The sequence below is a fragment of the Thunnus maccoyii genome, chromosome 4, assembly GCF_910596095.1.
Source record: "Thunnus maccoyii chromosome 4, fThuMac1.1, whole genome shotgun sequence".
In the NCBI taxonomy this organism is placed as follows: Eukaryota; Metazoa; Chordata; class Actinopteri; order Scombriformes; family Scombridae; genus Thunnus; species Thunnus maccoyii.
This window is the reverse complement of record NC_056536.1, coordinates 20,732,696-20,756,723: the sequence shown is the minus strand read 5'-3', so window position 1 is coordinate 20,756,723 and position 24,028 is coordinate 20,732,696. Positions and strand designations below refer to the sequence as shown.

The 24,028-nt window shown below is 42.6% G+C and overlaps 1 protein-coding gene across 4 annotated transcripts in view; it reads right to left on the bottom strand.

The window, feature by feature from the left end:
• nkain4 (sodium/potassium transporting ATPase interacting 4) overlaps window positions 1–24,028 on the bottom strand; it is a 55,140-nt gene that overhangs the window by 8,094 nt on the left and 23,018 nt on the right. For all 4 annotated transcript variants that reach the window (XM_042408275.1, XM_042408271.1, XM_042408273.1 and 1 more), the window contains 4 exons: window positions 20,877–21,014; window positions 19,469–19,549; window positions 12,552–12,752; window positions 3,354–3,414 (listed from right to left, as the gene is read on the bottom strand). In XM_042408275.1, coding sequence (XP_042264209.1) covers window positions 3,354–3,414; window positions 12,552–12,752; window positions 19,469–19,549; window positions 20,877–21,014 — 481 coding nt within the window. The remainder of the gene's footprint in view (window positions 1–3,353; window positions 3,415–12,551; window positions 12,753–19,468; window positions 19,550–20,876; window positions 21,015–24,028) is intronic.

Genomic DNA, 24,028 nt, shown 5'->3' with positions numbered 1-24,028 from the left:
CTTTCTAACTTTATCATAAAAGCCTGGAAAAGGGGGCAAGAGAGATTGTTTAATTATTTGACCTTTTCACGCTTTCATACAACCTGATCCACCCATCATCCACCCGGCAATCCATCCATCCCTCCAGTTTCTCTGCCTGCTGTGGAGGATTTTCTGGGGATGTGACTCAGCACAGAGGGCGGCAGCGTAATTAGCAGACATGCTAAAGCGAGCTTATCCCGGCGCTAGGCGGCTAACTCCATGACCTACTTTACAAAGAGGATTTTCCCCACCACTCACTCTGACGATGCGTCTGCTCACCACCGATAACTCTGTGTAACAAATTCACACACAAACACCTACATTCAAACAGTGACACACTCAGCTAAACACTCACACATACACACACACACAAGCACAGGCAGTGTATAGAAACATGCAAGTGTACAGAAACACACACGTACAAAGTGACAGAGCAAGAGGAGAAGTCACATCAAAAGGGAAATCACACACACACACACACACACACACACACAGTATCAGTTAGAAAGCCTGAAAGCCATGTCAAACCCTGAGCTGATGGTATATGATGCTTGTTATTCTGCCCGTTGCTTCTTGCACGCGCGTGTGTCTGTGTGTGTGTGTGCACGACGTGTGTGTATCATTCCGCTAGTCTTTATGCAAGCCTGAGCACTCAAATCTAACTCATCCCTCTCCCCGGAGAGTGAGAGAGTGCTCGGCGTGAGAGGAATTCCTGTCTTATCTCCTTATTCGCGAAAAGCTCATCTTGTCTTGTGTTGTTTGTTCCTGCATATTACCCTGTCTCCGTTTTCCCTTCTCGGCTTGCTCCTGACAAACACCTCCCTCTGCCCCCCCTCACGTACTCCTCTTTCCCCTCTGTCTTTCTGTCTCACCTGAGGATTCTTCCTACCTGTCTTTTCTTTGTGAGGTGCAATGAGCTGTGGAAGTTATTGACCAGCAAGGCACTTAATGAGGTTGATACAACGAGTGACCAGAGACCTCTAACTTTTTTTTTTTTTTTTACAAGCACACCTCATTAAAGCTCGGGCAAAGAGAGAGAGAGAGGGAGAGAGCGACGATTTCTGAAACACAGTAAAATTGGATTCTGATACGTGATTATTCCATTTACCTGTGAGGAAGCCAGGGAACAGGGAGGGGGAAAAAAAGCATTTGAGGGAGAAGTAAAGAGAGGGAAAAGTTCTGAGTAGGAGGAGAGATGCTGAGGCAGCCAGGGAGCTCAATGCAGAAACTTCCTTTAATCTACACATCAAATGAGAGGGAGAATGAGAGCAGCAAAGTGCCTTGTCTGGTTTTTGTGTTGGTGCGAGTGTGTGTGTGTGTGTGTCTGCGTGCTTGTGTCTGCATGAAAAAATATGTGTGAGTGTGTGTGTGTGTGTGTCTGCGCAGGCAAAGGGCTGATTACAATAACAAAGAGCTAGCAGTTGGAAGCGATGTAGCAGCGTTTTACTCCGGCACAGCCTCGATCAGAGAAGTACTACCAGATAATTAAAACCAATAAAAATCACACCATGTTCATGTTCTGTTTTGACCCCAAGCTTTTTTTTTTTTTTTTTTAACCCAACTGTTCTTTATTGCTTTCTTGTTATTTTTATCTCTGCTCGTTTTGTGTTTTTGAGAGAGGATGACTGCCCGCTATGATTTTAAACAAACACAATCTGTGCCAATTGTCCAGGCAGGGAATGAATGGAGCACAAAGGCAACCGAAAATAAAAGAAAAAGTCGTTGAGAGGAAAAAAGTTTGGGGTTTTTTTTATACTCTGAAATGGTATTGCCCTCCAGGGATTACTTAGGGGCGACTGGTGATTAAGTGGTACTGCCCAGAGCTGGGGGGGAAATCGTTTGGGTGGTGATGCTAACCAGTCACAGTCAGTGAATCTCTGGTATGTGACCACCGAAGAAGTGCTCGGACTTCTGTGCCACCGGTCTACACGAACACACAAAGAAACCACATCAGAATTCCCCCCAAATTACAGGAGACTGCTGTATAAGATGCAATTAGTGCCTGTAGTGCTTTGTTCATTACGCTGTTTTCAAATCTAATTAGACTTTGGGTATCTCACAACAGGGGCTGACATGATTACAGCCAGGATCCATATGCTTCATAATTAGTATTCTAACAAGCGTATGTGTATAAATACGTACTGTATACCTAAGAAACTCCATACAGTCTCAGCTAATCCTCACAGAGAGAGCTTGTCCATTCATCCATTACAGATCTGACACCTAAGCCTTTCTCTATTGGGTTTCAAAGCATTAGTTAAAATTCACAGGGCCAAATTATGTAAAGGTGGATTCTCATGCATGTGGACACACAGCTAAATCAGATATTTATGACTCCTATTGACCCTAGATTAAATGTTTCCTGCCCTCTGATTGGCTAACCTCCAGGAGGACCTCTGACCTGCCGCCTATAAGGTCACAGCAGCTGTGTCATTTATCACAAGTGTCCGTCTCTGGTCTCTCAATCTTCTCTTATGACTCATTTCATGATCCCCCGCTGTCTTTTCCCACACCCTTTTCTTGCTCTCTGCCTGCTTTACGCATGACAGAAAAAGAATCAGAGTCCAAGCTAGCTCTTGTCCTCATCTAACACCATGTTAGAGGTCTACACACACCAAAGTACGCCGACACAGACGGGAGCTAGAGTGCCGAGATGACACACAGTGAGGAGCCACTTGAAAATGAAGGATGGACATGTTTGACGAGCTGTAAGAGAGACAGACATGACGAGGGGAAGGTGTGTGTGTGTGTGTTTGGGGAAAAAAAGAGGGTGGGGGAGGTGCGATCCTGGCTCATAAAAAAAAGACACCCACCCTACCCAGGCAACAGACAGCTGGAGCGACAAACAAGGGGCACATGGAGAGAAGAAAGTGAGAAAAGCGAAAGCCAGAGTACATTAAAGGAGGAGAATAAGAGGTGTACAACAACAACGAGGACCACACAGAATGATGAGGAGGAGAGACGAGGCGACGGGGGTACACGTGAAAGAGAAAGGAAAGAATTGGGCTTGAAGAGGTGTGGAGAGGGAACACATGGCTCTTTTGGTTCTGGAGGGAGAGAGAGAGAGAGAGAGAGAGGGCCCAGCTGGCGTGGGGGAGGAGAGAGGAGGGAGACAGGGAGAGCAGAAGCGGTGAAAATATGGGGTGGGATACTGAAGAGAGGGAGATGAAGAAAGATGCGGCCCTGTTCTCCTCAACTCGGGTGTTTTCCATCTCATCTGTGTGAGTGGGTCTGGGTGTAATTCATTCATTGTTACATGGCTCTGTTTCAAGAATGACTGTGTGTGTGTGTGTGTGTGTGTGTGTGTGTAGGGGTGAGGTTAGGCGACTCACAGCTGTCTTCCTCCTCGGTGATAGCGCTGACAACATAACAAGCATACACGAAGCCCAGGAGCTGTGAACACATAAGCAAACAAGAGAGGTTAGACGACACAGAACTGATAATGTGCAGATTATTTATAGTGTATGTGTCAAGATAATACACAACGTTTGGAAAAGTGCGAGCTTTGTGGGGACACAACCTCTATTTGAGAGATGGTGGCTGTGTGTTTTCAGGGACCCCACCGGTGTGCAGATGATGCAAGACTGAGCAAAGAACATCTCAAGAGCTGAAATGATTCCTTGATTAATTGAGCAAACAATTCATTTAAAATTAAAATTACTCTTAATTGCAGCCTTAAAGCGGCTATAATCACCTTGTTTTTATAATGACAATAGATCAAATGACCATGTGTGATATGAAAGAAGTCCCCCACAGTGATGAACCTGCAGAGGATGATCACCTGGCTCTGCAGCTCCCCTCAGCTCTACGGAGCTTTATAGCATCTTTCATCTCATTGTTTTGGATTACTTTACTGCCTTGGATCAGTCTCACTCTCATTAGGGTAAGTTTTGGTCACAGCAGGCGGCTGTGTAAAGCAAACCCAACTGAAAAAAAATCCATTGCGCACACTTTCTCAGCATCAAACGGCAAACAGACAAAGTTAGCGACAAGCTGGTGAACACAGTGGAGCATTAAGTCACAAGAGAGCCAGATATTTCCCTCAGGAGCTGGCGGAGACCCAAAAAAGTAGAGTGAATGTTGGACTTTTATCAGGTGGACACCAAGCAGAAATTACTATGGCTTGAGGCTGAAGCCAATGTGCAATGGATCTGACAGCCACTAGATGCTGGCTCCAAAAAAATCCATGACTCCAAACTGACTGCTATTCAAAAGGAGCCAGTTTCTATCTAGAAAGTCAATCATTTTTTAAAATGAGCCATTATGGTCCCATTTGCTAAAATCGGGCACTCTAATAATTTGCTGGTGGTTATTTTGGAGATGATTGCTCCTCTAATAAGATCTGAAGACTCATAGTAGCTTTGATGTCTGCTGTCTGGGCGTTGATTGACAGCTGTGATTGACAGTTTGCTCACCTGATGCTCTCCTCGGGTCCAGGGCACTGAGTCAGACTATCCTCACAATATTTCAGTCACTTTGATGTTACTTGATTATGAGACCTGCCCTGTTAGCACAATTTAGCCAGTTCACAGCTCACAACACGGCCCATAAAGACTGCTGATAGCAAACCATAAAAAATAAACACATTCATGTTTTACTCTGCATTAATATTTGTGTCTGCAACTGCCGGAGTTGACGGGGCTTCTAGTGTGTACATATAGTAGCTCGTACGCACAAACGCACCAGAGCAAGCACATGAGTGACTGTACGGCGACAGACGTGCGGGCAAACATACAGTGCTGAGAATAGCCTGTGGAACTGGCAGATGGCTGTCATCCACTCAGAAACAGACCCAGTGAGAGACAGAGACTGAGACACAGTCTCTCTCCACCCAGCCATCCATCCATCATTTGGCACTCCGCCATGCCAATTAAAACAGCGTCGGGCACGCTGCCCTCCTTGCACGCTGGGTACACAAACACAGAACCAAAGGGGGAAATGACTGTGTGTGACGGTGGCTATTTATATAACATTCACTCAACCTATAACTCGGCTTACGCAATTATAAAAAGATACAAAGATGACATGCAGTTTGCAGGTCTTTCATCTCTATCAGTTAGCTTTCATTTCATTTTTCATGCGTACAATATAGTTGGCCTTTATTGAAGTTCATGCAGATGTAGATTAAATGTTTTATTTATGAATGAAACGCAGGTGTGGTGTCTGGTGGGAAAGGGAATGGGTCTGTCTCTGTGTGGGCTAGATAAGATACACAACTCTTCTCTCTGCTTCTCTCTCACTCGGTTTTTTTCTCTTCAATATCTAATTGCAGGTCTCACCCCATCCATTACAGTGGCAGTGAAATGGGGGTGAATTAGCATATGTATAAAGCTAGTGTCAAACACAAGATGGTGTTAACAGCAGGGGGCACACCCTGTACTGTATGGATGTGTGTGTGTGTCCATGTGTGTTTTTCCTTTAAAAGTGTGCACTAAGTGTGTGCTTGTGTAAGTCAATATCTATGCACGAGTGCACGTTTGTTTACTTTTTTACGATGGGCTGAGATTACTCTTGTGGTCTAGGATCGAGTCAAACATAGTTCAGCCAACATGTCACAACAGAGGAGGCTTGAGGCTGAGGAAAAAGCAACATTTTGGGTAACAAATTGAAGGAAAAACCAACACACAATGTCTTAGAGAGGTGTTGAGCCATCACGAACTGCTCTTTGGTTCAGTACTCTCTGGCATAGATATTCCAAGCCTGTGGAACATAACTGGAGGGATGAAACACCATTCTTCCTAAAGATATTCTCTCATTTGGTGCCTGCTATCAGAAATGTAGCTTCCTCCTGCATTAGCATTCAGTTGTGCTCATGATCATTGTGTATCTCAGACTCTGCTATGGGGGGGATTTGAGAGCTCATGGACAGTCTTTGTCAAGCTTGTTCAGATTTGATACAGAGCATCACATGAGTGGAGAAACACTGCCAAACATAATAATTTTCCAAAGTTGTAAAATCCAGTCACACAGTATTATAAACTGCTGTACAGTGTTTTGTCTTCTTATAAGCTTCGTAAACCTTCCTAGTGCCCATTTCGCAGACATGTTTTGCGTTTCTGCTTGCACACGAATCACAAATGGCGGCAACATCATGTTTCACAAATTATTATCACTCTCAAATTTCAGATAAATTTGTGAGTCCTGTAGGGCTTTCATGTGTTTATGCATGGGTCGCAAATACAGTGTTTGTTTAGATTCTAGTAACTTGGCACAAAAAGCGAGAGGAGATGACCACATGTTGCAAATTGCAGACTTTCAAAAGAGGCCCCTGGATTACATTTCATCGTCTCACTGGTACCTGAAGCAACACGCCCAGAATAACACAGCGCCGTACATCTGTTGTGCTGTTTTTGGTCGGAACACCCAGTGAGTGACCCCTCATGCACTGTATAGAAGCAGCTAAATTCCTTATGTTTCATATATTGAGGTTTTTCTTTAATTGGTCAACTGTCAGTATCTGTGTGTGTGTGTGTGTGTGTGTGTGTGTGTGTGACAGAGAGAGAGAGAAGAGCAAAGAGTGTCGCTCTACTCCCTACAGATGTTTTCATCAAAGAAATTTAATGAGCGAAAACACAATCATGTTGAGGTGATGATGACAGAAACAGTATGAAATCAGTCTTGATCTAAAGACATGCTATCGCCTTGAGGATGAAAAAAACCACACAACACGACTGACACGCTGTAGCTACTTTTAGCTGCAACGCACACTTAAAAATAGCAGTTGTGAACAGACAAATCCAACACACCACAAATTTCAAACTGAATACTTAGATAAAGGTCAAAGCTTGGGGTTGTGGTTATATGGACTATAAAGAAGGACTATAAGTAATATGCATACTCATGTCTGCCCATCACGGGCTGATCTTAAACCACTTTGACTTCTAGTTTTCTTTTCTATGGCTTTGGCACATCAAGTGTGATGTACAGGAAGCTAATACGATCAGAGAATTGACTACTTGTGGCACTTTGCTGGAGGCATTGCTGTCCTCAGCCAATATAGGTCAGTGTCCTAAATAACAACTGACAATTCCACTTATATCTCCTTACACATTAACTGGCCTTAAATCACGCTCATAAAGTCCCTGTCTCCCCCCCCCCCCCAACACACACACACACACACACACACACACACACACACACACACACACACACACACACACACACACACACACACACATCCCTGAGCTTCTTCTCTGAGTCCCCCCTGGCACTTCTGGAGTTCAGGGGTCATTTTAGAAATTAATGTCATATTAATTAAGCTCATAAAGCCACTGCCTGTCCTCTGAGAATCGATCTAAGTCTGTCTATGAGGACATGCCACACTAAAGCCAACTAATTTGCCTGTCAATCATTTGTTGTTTTTTTTATCTTGTGCTCTGCACTTTTTTCATTTGTTAGTGATTTTGTGTCCTTGTTTTATTGTTGTTAACCTTCCTCTCTGCTCTCTCTCCTCCTCTGCAGGTTGTTGGGCAGTGAACAGTGATCAGGATCCTTACAACTGACTGAGAAGAAAGCACACAGGCACAGAAAGTTCAGTGCTGGATGTGGCAAAACATCAAAAGCAAAGCTGTCCTCCAGTGGGCCTTCATTTACTATTTACTATGTTGCAGAGGAAACTTAAGAATGCATTTGTGATAATGCAGCATTATCTGTGTTTCTTCTCTCAGATAATGAGGGTGAAAAGAAGTTCAAGGCTCCGGCATTCGTGTGAGTGCGCGTGTGAGAAGGCTGCCAGCTGCTGAGATAGAAAAAAAAGGTTACTTTTATTTGCATAGGCTAATGAAGGTCACGTTTACACTGAATGTGCCGGTCCAGAAAGACACATTACTACCTTTGACAACGTACACTCACTCATCAACATCAGTCCACTAGGCATGACTCATATTTCATGTTCAGAAGATTGAACTTTTCTCAGTTATTCTAGACAACTACGTTTGGATGCCTGTCAAGACATTGCCAAAACTAAAATAATTCAATTATCAGTCTCAACAGACACTTGCTAAACACTCACTAGTTATGGGTTCTCAACTGTGAGTATTTGCTGCTGCTCTCTTTTTAATATCATTGAGTTTTGGCCTGTTGGTCCGACAAAATAAATCAATTTGAATATGCCATCTTGGGCTCTGAGAAAAATTTTAAAGGGCATTTTTCACTATTTTCTGAAAATTTTGACACAATTAATCAATTACTTGAAAACATTATTGACAGGTTAATTGATTATGATGATGATAATTAGTTGCAGCCTTATATCTATCTGCCTCTTAGTATTCTGCTACCGACTGGCCTGTGCACGTGTGTATGCGATGATGTAAATCTGCCTCCATCTACAAGCTAACTAACACAGTATTGATTGTAGCTCAGTGTCAGGAATGAAACTCACTAAGTGTACTTTGATGAAGGGAATTTGTAGGTAAAATATATCACAAGAGGAAGAGAGAACAGCGAGAGAGAGAGAGAGAGAGAGAGAGAGAGAGAGAGAGGTGCAGATGTCTTGTAGGTTAATTACACAGGACTTTCTGCCTGACAATACGGCGCAGGCTTCTCTGCACAAAATTAGATGTGTGTGTGTGTGTGTGTGTTTGTGTGTGTGTGGGCAGCTGCATGTTTAATGACAAAACATGATGAGATAGGGACTGCTGAGACCGCATCCACCTGTTCTTTTCTACCAGCCCCCCTCTCCAAATGTGAACACACACACACACACACACACCAATCTATACAGCTAGGACCACATGGGGTTGTTAAGTATCTGCATTGCTGATTTGCATCTTCCACATCAAATAACTGCAAGGAACAGCATGCTAATGTACAAAAAAAACACCACACACAAACACAAGAGGAGAAAAAGCTGCATAAAGAAAGAACACACAACTTGATCTTCATGTAGCCGTATAGCGAAGAGTTTAGATGATGTCTGACTGAGCGGAAGGGAGAGAAATGGTACTCTCTGGACCAAGAAACAAGAAATGGACAGGCATGTAAATAAAACAACCAGTACACTCTCAACAAGCAAAAAGAAAAACAAGTATGCCACAAGAGGAGGTTTACTCCTTTAATGTTGCTTGTTTTTCACTTCTAAGTTCTCCCGTGTTCACTCTCCTTCTTGCCTTCTCTCAGAAGTTTAAAAAGAACCAAATATTAGAGTAAAATTAATCTGAGGAAAATCCATTTCCCCGCAAAACAGATTAACAATTAAAGCTCTTGGCAGAGACAGCCTTTGAAGTATATTGGTGGGCAGTCATGTTTTTATGATGTACTGCGAGTAGCCTGACACAATATTCAGTGGCCAGCTGGAGACTAATTTTCCTCTCTGGTCTTGAGGTCTTTCTCTTCTTCTTCTCTGTTTTTGGCAGCAGCCAGCAGACCTAATAACTGCTCACTACTGCATCATAAGTCTTTTAATCCCGGGGATCTTTATAATCCATTGAGGCAGATGCCGTAAAACTTACAGTGTGCTTACAATGCAATGTCAGCACTGACATATTACAGAGGGGCTTTATGCTATTATTATACTAGACAATGCATGGCCATTTACTTATTCTGGACAAATTACTAGACTTCAAATACGAGCACATCAAAAGATCCCTCTAGTTGGCTCCCTATGCAGCATACGCACAAATAGAAGAAAAAAAAAAAACATATTCGCCCCAGTGGTGATGGTTGATCAGCATGAGAGTTTGAAAACACAACGCGGACTAATGGACTTATCAAAGGGAGCACTCTGACCTTTTGGATGGATGAGGGGGTGGGTGGGGTGGTCATGCTGTTTTCATGCTGAACTGAGTGAACTTGAAAAATCCGCAAAACACACACACCCGGCCCGATAGGAAAGCACAGCCCCGAGCAATAATCACAGGGGTCTGCCCACACTAGGCCTGCTCAGGGGACCCCTCTAATCAACCGTTATTTCGTTCCCCCACCCTAGCCGCTGGCATTAAACAAGTCGCGCTTTAACGTAGACCGGTGACTGACATGACAGAGCCCATCTAAGCTCCAGAGAAAACCGAGAGATGGAGCAAAAGTGACAGTGAAAAAGTGAGTGGCGGAGGCAGGAAGAGAGAGAAAAATGTGCATTGTCATTTTAGTTGGTGGGAATACGATAGACATGAAAGGTCAAACTGTGTGAGATCTGGACAGGAAAAGGAGACAGGAAGAGAGACAGAGCTGATGGGGGGGGAAATAGATGAAAAAAAGAGGAAATAAGCAATGGAACGAGAGATTGACGCAGACTGCCGTTCCTCCCATTATCTGCTACCACACAAAAATCCCAATGCTGGTTCCCAGGGAATAGGGAGGCAATAGAAGAAAGCATTGCCTGTGGCAGCAATAACCTCTGCTAAATGATATATCTGTGTGTGTGTGTGTGTGTGTCTGTGTGTGTGTGTGAGCACTTTTCTTGGGCTGTTTCATAAGCTCACCAGCTCTGACAACCCCCTGACATCTCCTTCTACTCCCTTTATCGTGTACGAGTTATGTCTACCGATGTAAACTGAATATCACATCTTGCACATCTTTTTTTCTTCTTCTCTCTCTCATATCTTTCTTCCTAACTACCCTCCATCTCACCGGAGCTGTTTTCTCAGACTCAACTGTTTTATTCAACAGTCGAGGCGGTGCACGGGAGCAAAAGAAGACAGGATGATGGGAGGATTAGAGAGAGTGGGAGAAAAAAAAAAAAAAAAAGAAACGAGTGTGGGTTTTCCACTGACTGCATTGACAGAAATCAGTCATTATTATGACTGTGGCAGAAAACCAACCATTCAATAGCAATGTGTACTGTTGGATGGATGGTTGGGTTTCAGTAAAGGCAACAAAGAATATTAAGAAGGGCAGATGGAGCAAAACACTCCCCTCAGTGATAAATGAATAATGCGTTATCCCAGTTTGAAAATGTTGCCTCTACTTCAAGCTCACCCTTTAAACTGCAAAGTTACTTTTTCGCTGAACGTAGCCTGCGGTGGCAATAAACAACAACACAGTGCTGAATTTACCAAAACCACAGTTTCACTTCTGAATGGCTTCCTCCTGACTCATGATGAATCTGAGCAGATAGATGACAGTGATGCCTCCATTACTGGGCCAATGGATCCACATTTTTCATCTTAATGAAACATGCTCCTTGGAGCCCAAACTAAATATTTAATGGCCTCTCACGGCGACCTTGAAAACCACTATAACAAAGACAAAGGGACACCCCACTTTCTTCCTTTTCTTTTCATTCATTCTTTCAACTCTCTCTGTCTGTCTTTCTGTCTCTCTCCCCTCTCTTCCACCAGGGAAGACAAAGGACAAACCGAGACAAGAGTGGACATCTCAAAGGACTTTGCTTTCCTAACCCAAGTGCTCTGCTTTTAGCTTGAGTGGAAGCGAGCATTCAAGGAAAATTATGCCATTTGTGACAACTCTAGGGAGCGGTTTCCACAGAGATGCCATTGAATGCTTGGTTGGACATCAGCCATGTAAAAATGCAGGCAAATGTGTGTTACCATTTCACATGGAGGAGTAGAAATCGAACCGTAGCGAGGAATAAACCAGTTCGGTCCCTATAGTGCAGGGGCTAATGAGGTTGAGTGTGAGAGTTAGGGCTGTAATGTGAGTTCAGCCATTTTATTACCTTTCTCCATGGGGGTGATAGGATGAATGGTACAATCCACTGCCTCATGATGAATCTGAGCAGGGTGGCTCAGATTCAAGGTGGCACACTGGATGCCACTTCTAGCTTTCTACTGTGTAGTTAACTGCTTTGACGGTGCAGTCCCTGATGGAAATTAGTCCGAGATTAGATTGTAAGAATGAAAACCAACAGGACGCCGAAACCCACTGATGTACTATAGTTCAAGGCTGATGAAGCTGCTGTGTATTATTAGCTCTCTTTCTCTCTTTTTCTCGGTCACACACTGCCACCATTAATTCCACTCCACACGCAGTGACAGTGAGTGTGAGAAATAGGCGTGAGTGTGTACGCGTGCATTGCAATGGAGTCAGAGTGCGTGGAGGTGAACGCTGCTGTGTGTAAATGTGCATGTCTGAAACCAAGTACTCACTGTGTGAATGCTGCTGAGAGTCCTGGCTCCGGTCCAATATGAGGTTAGTCAGTCATACATGAGTGTGTGCAAATGCGCATGCTGGCAGGATGTGTGTTTCTGGTGTACTCATACAAAGCTGTATAAAGAGGACAATAACAGTCCTTCCAGTGTTTGAGTAACCTGTTAGTAGCTGGCAGGTCTAAGCCTCAGCCAGACAAAACAACAGATCAATTTTTCATTCAGTGACCCGGGCAGAGGAAGGGTGGCTGCAATAGACAAAATAAAAGCCTGCTGTGGAAGTATATTGAGAAAAGTGTTTGAAGGGAAACAAAAACATCACCTTCCTTTCTATCATGTTCACCTTTCCCACACATGAATCCTACAGTGAGTGAGGCTGCTGCTGGGATTAAGTATGTAATATGACTGGTGACTTCCTGTGACATGTTCACACATGTATGTCTCTGCAGAGAGAGAGTCACATGTGCATTGCTGACTTGTACTCACAGCAACAAGGATCTGCGTGCCGCTATGCACGACCTCGATGTACTGGTAGTCCATGAGACAGCCCATGACGGTGATGTAGGAGTGGCTCTCTGTGGTGTGGACCCCTGGAGCCTGCGGCATCTCTCTCCTCACACAGCCTGGCCCGTGTTCACTCCACCAGGAGTGATGGGCTGAGATGTTAAATGTCAGCAGGTCGCTGTCCTGGAATGAGAGAAAAAAGTGTTTAGTTGGACTGAAGTCATTACTTACACTGTACTATCATTTATTCTTTATGAAACAAAGGACGGATCACGGGTCAGGATGTGGAAACTCTGGACACTTCTGGTAGACGCTGGATGGTTTTTATGGCTGATCTCTATTGCTAAAAGGGTTGATTCATCCAAATTACAAAACACATGTTCTTACTTACCCGAAGCTTTATTTAGCTGTGTAAACAGCTTTGGTTTTGATTTTATTTTCCCACATTTCAATATAGATTTCTGCTGTCACCCCAATACAAATGATGTGAGTGGAGATTTTGTTTGTGGAGGTCAAAGCACTGAAAAATTACAATTTAACAGCAATGTTTCTTTCCAAAAACAAAATCCTGTTTGTCAGGATAATCCACAGACCTTAAAGTCAGGCCTCAAAAGTTTTTTTTGGAACTACTTTTCAGTAAAGAAACTGTTGACAATGTGTTTTGAAGTTTATTTATAGAATTTTTTGTAGTTTAGTCACTGCTGTGAGCACTAAAAATTAAATTCCATTCACCTCCATTGTATTGTGGTAGAGGCAGAAACCAGGGCAAATAAAAATATCTACCTGATGGCTCGATACTCCTAATGGTAAGTGAGAAAATATGTTTTTTTTCATGATTAAGTTGAACTAACCCTTTCATACTTTTAACTGACGACTGACAGTCACATACAGTTGAAAGGAGAACCTGAGTTTGTTGTTTTCAAGGAAAGTTTCACAACTTGAGCAACATCAGGAACTACTAGAGCCAGCATTTTACAGACATCACTCTTTTACACCCTGATGATGTCCAATCAGCACACAGCCATATAAGCCCCACACATACAGACGCTCACACCAATCAATACCCCGATACAGCAATCTAACCCTGCATCTGCCCCTCGGTGACAAGACATGCATTATTAACAGAGCCGAGCGCTGTTAGGAAACATCTCCTAACCCATCAACCCCCACTCACACATGTACATATCAACAACACATACACACAGCGGTACTTTAAACAACAGATCTGTGCAGTCGGTGTAAACAATCTGCAACAGGGCTCATGTAGAAAAGTAAAATGATGCAACTATAAATTATTCCTCTCTCTTCTTTTTGATCACTTATCACAACCCTCCGCCTCTTATTTTTATTCTGTCATTCCCCTCGCACACACACACACAGGCACAAAAACAAGGGCGACTGAAGGTCAATAGGTAGGACAGTGAAGACTAATGACTTGACAGATGCCATTGACTAGGGAAACCATCTCGATCCAAGCTGCAGCCGCTCTCATGACTGGAGTACGTCAGCGGCACATATTGAAGAGGCTTTTGGCAACTTACTGTCAGGAGTGTTATTGTTATGCTCCCATGCACCCCAAAGCACAAATCAATCCCTCCATATCATAGATTCAAGGTTAGTCGACTGATACCGCTCACACTATTTTCTTTAACAAAAGTCAATACATATTTGGAGACAATTCCGTTACTGGAATCACTGGAGACATAAGGCATTCTATAAAGATAAACATCAAATGATTAGAATCGTATTTCTCATGATGTATTGCTTCTGAAATACGGAGAGAAGAGTTTGTGTTTGTGTGATCACATCAGGGAGAAAACCTGAGTGGCTAACTGGATGTTGCAGACTCTTCTGGGTCTGATGAGAGTCTCATATTTACTTAGATTTCACAAAAGGTGTGTGTGCACAGTGGTTGCATATTGATTCATGAGCTGGTGAGAATATGTAAGTGTGGTCTGCTTTCATTTGGAAAACAAAGTCCGCAGTCAGACTCTGGGGTCAGACAGAGAGAGAGAGAGAGAGACAGAGAGAGAGAGAGAGGCAGAGGAAAGAACTGTTTTAGGCTGCGTCCACACTAAGGCAGATGAATATGAAAAGTCAATTTACACTGCGTCAACACTGCGTCATTTTTTAAAAGTTCACACTGAAATGCAAGAAAAATAAGAAAACCTCTTCTTATTCTTTTTTTGTAAATACATTTTATTGATTTCCAGAGTTTCCATCCCACAAAAATAGAAGAAACAAAACATGTTTACCTGACTTCAATTCACCAAACCATCCCCCAAACACAAAGAAGCACTATTCATCAAATATCTTGACAAACTCAGTTCCCCATTTCCACTCTATCCACCAACTCACCCGTCTGATCAACAAGAATACCGCTAAAACCTCTTCTTATTCTTTTCTCTTTCAATCAGCAACAACAAAATTGTCTACCTGCCTTCACTCATATTGTGTTTTGATACAGCTGAAAACACAAATTAGTTGTCCTTGCTGGCATATTTTTCAGTTTCTTTTCATAATATACTAAATGTTATTTAGAAACAATCATATAATAACTATAGTACAGGTTTATGTCATGTAGGCCATTAAAAATCCAGTTTTTTCCTGTCAATTTGGCATGACAGATATAATCTGCATCTATAAATTAGTTCACTTTTAAACTTTTGAAGAGAGTAGAAAAGAGAAAGAGGAGAAACCAGACAGAGGTGTGAATCAGAGCAGCAGTGGATTCAAAATGTGTCTTTGTTGAGGCTGTGAACAAAACACAGTTCTATAGCTGCTGAATTCCTTCAAAAGTGAAGCAATTTATAGGGGCGGATTGTATTCTTAGTTTTCTAAACAGCGTCATCTTTAGCTTTTGCCCGCCATTAGCACTTAACTGAATTTTAGGCTCTGTGACTGGACGCTTTTTGCCAAAATGCACATTGGGAGTTAAAGTTAACTTTTTTCTAACACAGCAGTTCATCTTTTGTACTGATGATTCAACTGGGAGAGTTTCATACCCATCCCAGTCATTTTAGTGCTACAACTATCAGTCATCTAACATCATCTATGGAGAAAATGAAAAGGACTTTTACTCCTGGAACCAGGAAAACCTGAAATAGCTCCTCCCACTTCGCCACTCTACAAAACTGTGATCACGGCTCATAAATGCTACCTGTTAACTCAGGAAAAGCAGGCAAATTTATACACTGTTACACTGACGTGTCACTATTACATGCTCACAAAGTTATCTGACAAAATAAACATGAATTACAGAGATAAAAGCAACTAAAAGTTGGCCTCTTAACATGACTGACACACAGCAACAGCACCCACTCGACTGTGTCTGTGCAGGCATATGTAATTATATTTTTTAGCCATATACACTAAAGGCAAAACAACCAACAGCATTGGGGTTTTAAGGCATTTTACTGAATCTAAATCCAATATAGAATCCACAGATTGAATGTGGATCCTTTCATACCCCTTATCAGACCAATTTAGGTTCATCTTTCAACAAATTAAGGGTAAAGAAAGAGTCCAGAGAGTCAACAGACACATTAGTGGCTTTGTGAGGATGTACAGTGGGGCTTTGCGCTAAATGCCAACATCAGCAAGTTAACATGCTTACAATGACAATGCTAACATGCTGATGTTAAGCAATTATAATGTTTACCATGTTCACTTTCTTAGTTTATTTTAATTTGCTTAATTAGCACAAAACACAAAATATAGCTGAGGCTGATGAAGATGCCGTTAACTTTGCAGGTATCTGGCCAAAGTATTGGACAAATTAGTTTTGACCTGATGATGGCACTAGATGAAATCAGGGGGATCAGTGACAGGAGCATGTATGTCTGTATTAAATGTAATGGTAATCCAGTCAATAGTTTTCAAGACAACAAAACCACAAATGTCACAAAGACATTAGGATTCATGACTGTCCGTACGAAATGTCATGGCAATCCATCCAACAGCTGATATATTTCAGTCTGGACTAACGTGGTGGACCAACAGCCAGACCACCATTACCAACCCCAGAGCCATGCATCCCTACAACTTCATATATAAAGAGCTGAAGTCAAAAGATGGACATTCAAAGAAGAAAAAACTCCCAGATAGATTACCCCTGTCTGTTTTTTCACAATGTTTTGTACATCTTTCTCTGCTAATATCAAAAGACAGAGGAGAAAGATTTGTTCAAATCAGGGCTTAAAGAATCCATTTTATGTATTGGACAGCATTTTCGAAAAGCTGAGTTACTGAGTGTGAAATGCCAAAGCGGTACACAGCTTAGTGTGGATGTGTCCAAAGTCTCTATGTCTCCAGTCACTTAGTGTGCAGGGTGAATTAAAAATAGAGAGGCAGTGAATGACTGCGAATCGCTTTAAACGGAGGTGTGTGTAGAGTAGCAGGGGTCTGTCTGTCAGTCTGTCTTGCACCATGGGGGAGGGGATAAAGGATCAATAGGAGGTGACAGAGCATGTGGCATATGACTCTGACAACCTGACCCCCCACTTCGAGGGCTTGGCTCGACTTTAAAACACGCCAATCACACACACACACGCAAACACACCCTCCAGAACAGTCCTGTCAACATTGAACAAGGCAGGCCAGACAGAATTAGCTGACTCTGTTTTATGATCAAATGTGCTGGGGACCTCTCAGAAAGCTATGTGTCACGTTTGGTTCTGCATGTGGGTGTGGGTGTGGATGTGTGTGTGTGTGTGTGTGCGCTCCATTAGCCAGCTCTCCTCCTGGCCACCATATGCAGAGCCGGGAGCCCAGGCTGGCTCCATCTGTTGGGTTAATGCCCAGCCTCAGCCCCAAGCAGCTGGCCCCTACAAGCTTCATTATTCTAGCAGGAACTCCACACACACAAACACACACACACACTCACAGTGGACACACATAGACATATGTAGTGAGAGACGGACACACTTGATGGAGCCAAGGTCTATCACACAATGACAAAGTCACCAGAGCTTGGGAAGGTGTTTCTGAAATTCATTTTGGCTGTCTAAGCTGGTGTGAGATGAATGTTGCCTGCATGAATTCATTATTCTCAATGGTCAGGCAGGCAATTGGGCACGATAGCCATCAATAGCTTGGGGAGGGGAAGGAGGGAGATGAGAGGAGAGGAGGAGGAGGAGGAGGAGGAGGAGGAGAGCACATTGTAATGTAAAAGGCAAAATTTGAAACTTTCAAAATATGAGGAATAAATTAAAAAAAACATCAAAGGAACAGTGTGCAGAATGAAAAAATTTGGGAGAGGACAAGTTGACAGGAGGGGGGGGAGGATGGATACATTTACAGGGTGAGAAGTGACAACCCAAACACTTCTCTTTGTCTGGATAAATACACATCTAATCTGCACTCAGGAACCACAGGGGAGCCTTGAAGATTTAACAGTGTGCATGTGTGTGTGGTGGTTTGAGAGGGGATTTATTTCTGATTATTTACCTATCAAATTGTGAGCTTCCACTTGAAACTCAACAGGGAGCTAAATGACTCCCACGGGTCAGCGGGCGAACCGCACAAACAATGCAGAGGAACACAGACATTCTTCAAGGGCAAATTATACATCTCCGCTGAGGTGTTGCAGTCGTGGGTGTGTATGGCGCAGATTCCTACAGCTTTGGGAGTGATTTATAGTTCGGTGCAGGATTCTTACTGGATGTCTGCGTTACGCATTCATTATACACCGCAAGTAATTGTGTTTACTTGGGCTGCACTTGTTCACACCAGGGCATTCAGGCTTGACATAGGCAAACAGCACCTAGTGGCAGTGCATCACATTTAATTACAGCTAAAATATATGTTCAGTGCTGATAAAGCTCAAGAATTCTCAACTAAGCCTTGATATTTTACAACAACAATTCTTAGTGGAGGAGCGATGATGAAAAAAAACACGACGTGGCACAAGATCAAAATTAAAGCTGAATAATTTCAGGAGAAAAAAAAACAAACTCTGACTCTGGTTTGAACTTCTCGCTCACGCCCTCTTTTTTCATTCTTCGTATAATTATTTATGTCATATTTTGTTTGAGCAAACGAGTGCAACAGTGTGAATGTCGTTTAGGAGGGACTGTCTAAATATGTGTGCCGTTTTCTCCGTATTTTAACAATTATTGCATCTTCCCCCGTTATGGCAGGCTTTTCGCTCCTTTTTTCGAGTGTGACCATTCAGAACATTTATTCACACTTACTTACCTTCCCACACCACATCTCACAAGCATAACTCGACCATTAACCTTCCTCAACCTTCTCCGTGTTGTCAACATGACCGACACCAGATTCAGATAGGAGAGAATACAAAACAGCAGCCCACACTGAACAGGCAGAGGTGAAGGCAGAGAATGCTAAATTTTCATTGTCGTTAACATAAATGTAGTCTGGTGTATCAATTCTATGTGTTTTATCACATTAACATGGTCCCTTATCACAAGCATAAAGAAGATGAGTTAAAATCCATTTTTTTCCAAAGTTTGCTTGTAATCAGTTTAACCTGGTGACCTGTGTGAATGTAGAAGTTATTCAGTCTCAAAACCCTAGTGTGAAATTGATTATGACACAAGATTTGGAGAAAAATACACTTTATATTTCTTGGCAAAGGTGTTTAAAAAGAGAAATACTTGATACATAAATTACAGTGTTTTTGCACAGGTTTACAGTGAGGTAATGCCAGCTTATTTACTTCCACCTTCACACTGGATTTGTCTTTTGGTTTTTAACAAAACACCCGCCAGCCAATCAGAAACAAGTATGTCAGTAATGACAGGTTTCCAAAAAAGGACACCTACATTGTAGGTGGCCCAACACTTGCACACTGGAGTATAAATCACCTGACTTTGCTGACAGATGCATGACGAATTATTCGGAGAACAGCGGACTGAAATTTTTGAGAGTCTCACCTTGGACAGGCCTCCTACGTCCAGGTAGAAACAGATGATGAAGACATTCCAGGCCACCCATAGAGCTGCCCATACTGTATACTGGAGGGCAAAGACACAGACAGATTAGCTCCATGGAGAGTAGATGAACTGAACAGAACAGGATATGACAGCTACTGAACAAATGGCAGGTTGAATGAATGAGCTCATACAAAAAGTAAAGCCGGTGGCCAGTGTCCTCCCACACACACACACACTCTCTCACATGACATGCATTAATACACGCTCACATTCGCTATATGCATACAACCTCCATACACACATATAATTTTGCAAGTTAGACCTTGTTTTTTTTCAAGAGTGCCAGTAAGTTCAGCAAGTCTCTTTGAGCCCTGAGGGAGCTGCAGGTTTTTAAACTGCTGAGGCTGAATGAAGTTCACGACTTTAACCGTTTATAAAGCTGTACAGTCAGACAGCCAACTGTTGACAGACGCAGAGTGGTATTGAGTGGTATTCTATGACAGAGAGAGAGAGAGAGAATCATCGGTGTGAAGGTTGTGAAATCTTCTGACTCACAATGAATTGTGTGTTTAAAATGTCAGAGGTGTCAGAGGAAAAGTGGAGGGCAAAAAGGCACCTTCGTAAAAACATACATGTCGAATCATGAAACCCCCTTAGCTTGCTCTCTTCCATTTTCCATGTGAGACAATAGCTCTACTTTCCCTCTTTCCTCTCCTCTTTCCAATCCCTGCTTCCTCTGTTTCTTCTTCTCATCCTGTGTGCCTCCCGTTTATCCTTCTCCCATCTCCCCTGTCTCTCTTTATTAACTCTCTTTTCCTCCGTATCTCTTTCTCTCTCTCTCTCCCCCCAATCTTTTCCTGTCATCAACATCGCCATCTGTGCTTCCACTAATGCTGCTCAAAAAAAAAAAAAAAAAAGGCTTTTAATGCCAGATGAACGTTATGGTGTCGAATAAAAACTGAAGTGCGTAAAAGCACATTTATGCGGCTTCATAGTGGCGCTTTCTAACAAAAGGAGTGAAACAAGAGGCAGCACTTGTTTTGCACCGTAGTTTCAAAGAATGACCTTCTCTGTCCAGAATCTTGACGTCGAGTATAAATCTGATGAGCTCCTTACTCCCCCCCCACCCCCCAACGCCCCCACCCACTTTAATTAGCCCTAATTACCATGGGATTAGAGTGATTTAAGGGTGTCGCACAATGCACAAGAGAGTGCAGCACACTTTGCAATTAGAAAGGAAAGGCAACAACATGTCCAATCCCCATGCACAGGCACAGGCAGAGGACTAATGCAAAGTGATGTGACACCACTTAACAAAAAACAGTGAGGAATAGGATTATGTGACAGACTGTACTGAGTTTCACATGAACTGCGGGTCAAATGTGATATTTCAGTTGTGTGTACTCACCACCACAATGTAGCGCGGCCGGTACTGGATGGTGCCAAAGAGGCCGAGGATGACAATGATGATGTGGAAGAAGTTGGCAAGGATGGGGGCCCACTGGTAACCCAGGAAATCAAAGACCTGCCTCTCTAAAGCCAAGACCTAAAAGGGCAAGAGGAAAAAGAAGAGACAAATGTTAACAGGTTCACATCTACTGTGAGTAAACTGTGTCTCCCGCTGCAACAGTGAGGAACGTTGTGGGGTTGCCAAATGTTACACAGCCTCAGAAAAATGGCAGCACATATAAACACACTGGCAGCATATACCATTTATGGTTTATTGGAGACAATATCTATTCACCTCACAGCAACTGGCCAACAATCCTACATTAAGTGAGTCGACATGAACAGCTTGAGTGTTTAGCCTCCGACGGTGGGAGCGCCCAGAGGTGAAGACTGGAAGTTTTATAAAATAAACAATGACAGATTTATCGATCCAACCCCTGCTGAGCTAAAGAGAAGCTCACAATTTCCATCCTTCCTGCCAACAGCCTCCAGAAATGAGAATGTTCTGGAACTTTATGGGAGGTGAGGGCCTTCCTTAATAATACCACTGCGGTGAGCTTAGGCGCTTATTGAAATATGTGTTCACAAACAACGTGTGTACATGCACACACACACACACACACACATATTCACATGTACAAGGAAAGTTAAATCCTCTACAGTGAAAAGAGAAATTCCAAAGTTTTCCCAATAGTGACTCGCCCCTTTCCACTCCTATGTCAATGGTGGATTCAAGACTTTTCTTTTTACATTATTATTCATGATGTCCTTTTTACTGTTTATTAATCGTCATCCATAAATCTTTCTATCTCCCTCTCTTCTACCCCATCACCTTGCATGTCACATTTATGCAACAGCAAAAAAAAAAAAAAAAAAAGCACAACAAAGCAATTTGAACCTTTAAAACTGTGAGTCCCTATTTGCATCAACTCAATTAGCATGCCACTTGGGGGAAAATACAGGGAGGGGGTGGGTGTGAACCATTTAATTAGAATTCCATCGCCAATCCAATTCCATTCCATTCCCAGTGTGTGTGCGCGCATGTGTGTGTCTCAAGCAACGATGTGTTTCGTTGTGCGTCGACATGTCATTTCCAGCCAAGCGCTTGAAGATGGATGAGGGAGGGAAGAATCTCGTCTCTGCCGCAATGATAGGAACGCACCACCGAGCACATTCACGCAAACACACACACACACACACACACAAACACACACAGTTGGTGCACAGCCCCGGCTGCTCTTCTTAATGTAATGGAAATGTTACCAGCAACCCGATGAGATATTGTGACAGGCAGGGGAGGGAGATGATCAAATAGTGAGTGATAATTAAAAATGAACACTCCTTGGCATAGAGTGTCAGACAGGGTGTGAAGCTACAGAGGGCGAGGTGAGCGATCTGTGACCTGCACCAAGCATTATCATACCAAAGTCCACGAACTGCTCAGCAATCCTAAGATAAAGACTCATTCTAGTGACAGGACGAGAAAAAAGAGAGGGAATAAAAATTGAGATGGATGGTGAGAATACGGCATTTTAGGTAAAAAAAAAAAAAAAAAAATCAGATAAATGGAGAGATGAGAGAAAATGCAGAGAAAATCACAAACGTCATAAGCTAACGTAGAATGACTGAGCTCTGAGCTCTTTTAATAACCTGTCTATCCCTTGGATAAAGAAGGGGCTGAAGGAAATGAATAAAGTCAAAAGAGTCATACATCTTCTAGTCGGCTGTGGGTCATGGTTAGAGAGCTCAATAAAACTCAGAAGGCAGAGGGACGTCAGCAAAGATGAGGTGCAGCTAGGCTGCAGTTAAATTGGCTGACGTGCTCACAGGCCTGACCCTTTTGATTTGACAAAGGGGTGGTGGTGTTATTAATCAGCTATGACTTGGAGCTATGCGTTTCTGGATTAGCATAAGAGTTTATTCCTTAACATTTTCTTAAGACATAATCAAGGTTAGAATCAAGGTTAATAAAAATACATTTAAGCGTCTTTTGTTCTGATCCAGTCCGATTAAACAAATGTCAAATGTATGAGGAAGGCAATATTACCCCTGATCAATGATATCAATGAGTATTTCTTCAGTTGATTAGAGACATTACCATTAGCAATATATATGTGTGTATACATATATAATATTATTTTTGTGTAAAGTCAATTCCCTTGCACAAGCGGCAGTTCAGAGAGGTTATTTATCTACATTTATCTGAGCAAGGCAGAGCAAAAAAAAAAGAAAAAGGAAATGAGCAAGAAGCAAATACACAGAAAGCGTTGCAGATGCATTTTTCAGTCGTCCGTCTTACACACATCTACCGCAACAGATACAGATCTATTTTAAATCGATACAGTTGTCTTCACAGGCTGCGAAACCGCTCCCATTTCATTCATGCAATATGCTCGAATTTTAAGCTTCAAGTCTGTTTTCTCCTGTTTTATGTGCAAAATTACAGTGATTGTGTCGTGTATTGCTGCCAAAATACATGCTCAGCACTGCCTGAATGCATTATGTGTAGACACAGATGGATGACTGAAGCTGCTGCTGCTCTGCTAACGTGCTGCTCATGCTACGTTACGACTCTGCTAGTAAAACTGCTGCAGAGAACAGAAAAGCCTACGTCTGACATAAGTGGTGCCACTTTGTCAGTAACTTTTTCTCATGATGATGTTGATGATGACAAAGTAGACTTACTCGTGAACCTGTCACATTTTTTATCATCTAGAGAAAAACAGCCCAGAAAGAACCCTTCATTTTTCAAACAGCACTGTGCTGCATATAGCACATTATTTTTTCCTATCGATGAAATATGATCATCAATTCAGCAGGAAAAAATATGATACAAGTTAAGGCTGACTGTGAAGATAAAGTGAGTGAGGGGTGAGGGCTTCATGAATATGTTTGCCTTCAACAGTCTTCACAGTCTGCCCCAGCTAATTAAAAATTGAAAACTTGCAAATGGTCAATCAGACCTAAATCATTAACAAAAAGCAATACGCAGTGCATCGTATACATAATCTCTTATGTCCATTTGTCAAGTCAAGCTCTGTAATAATGTGACTCCCTCCACACAACAACACAAAGAGGATAGGATGCTGTTTATCTTCTTGTGTTGAAGAT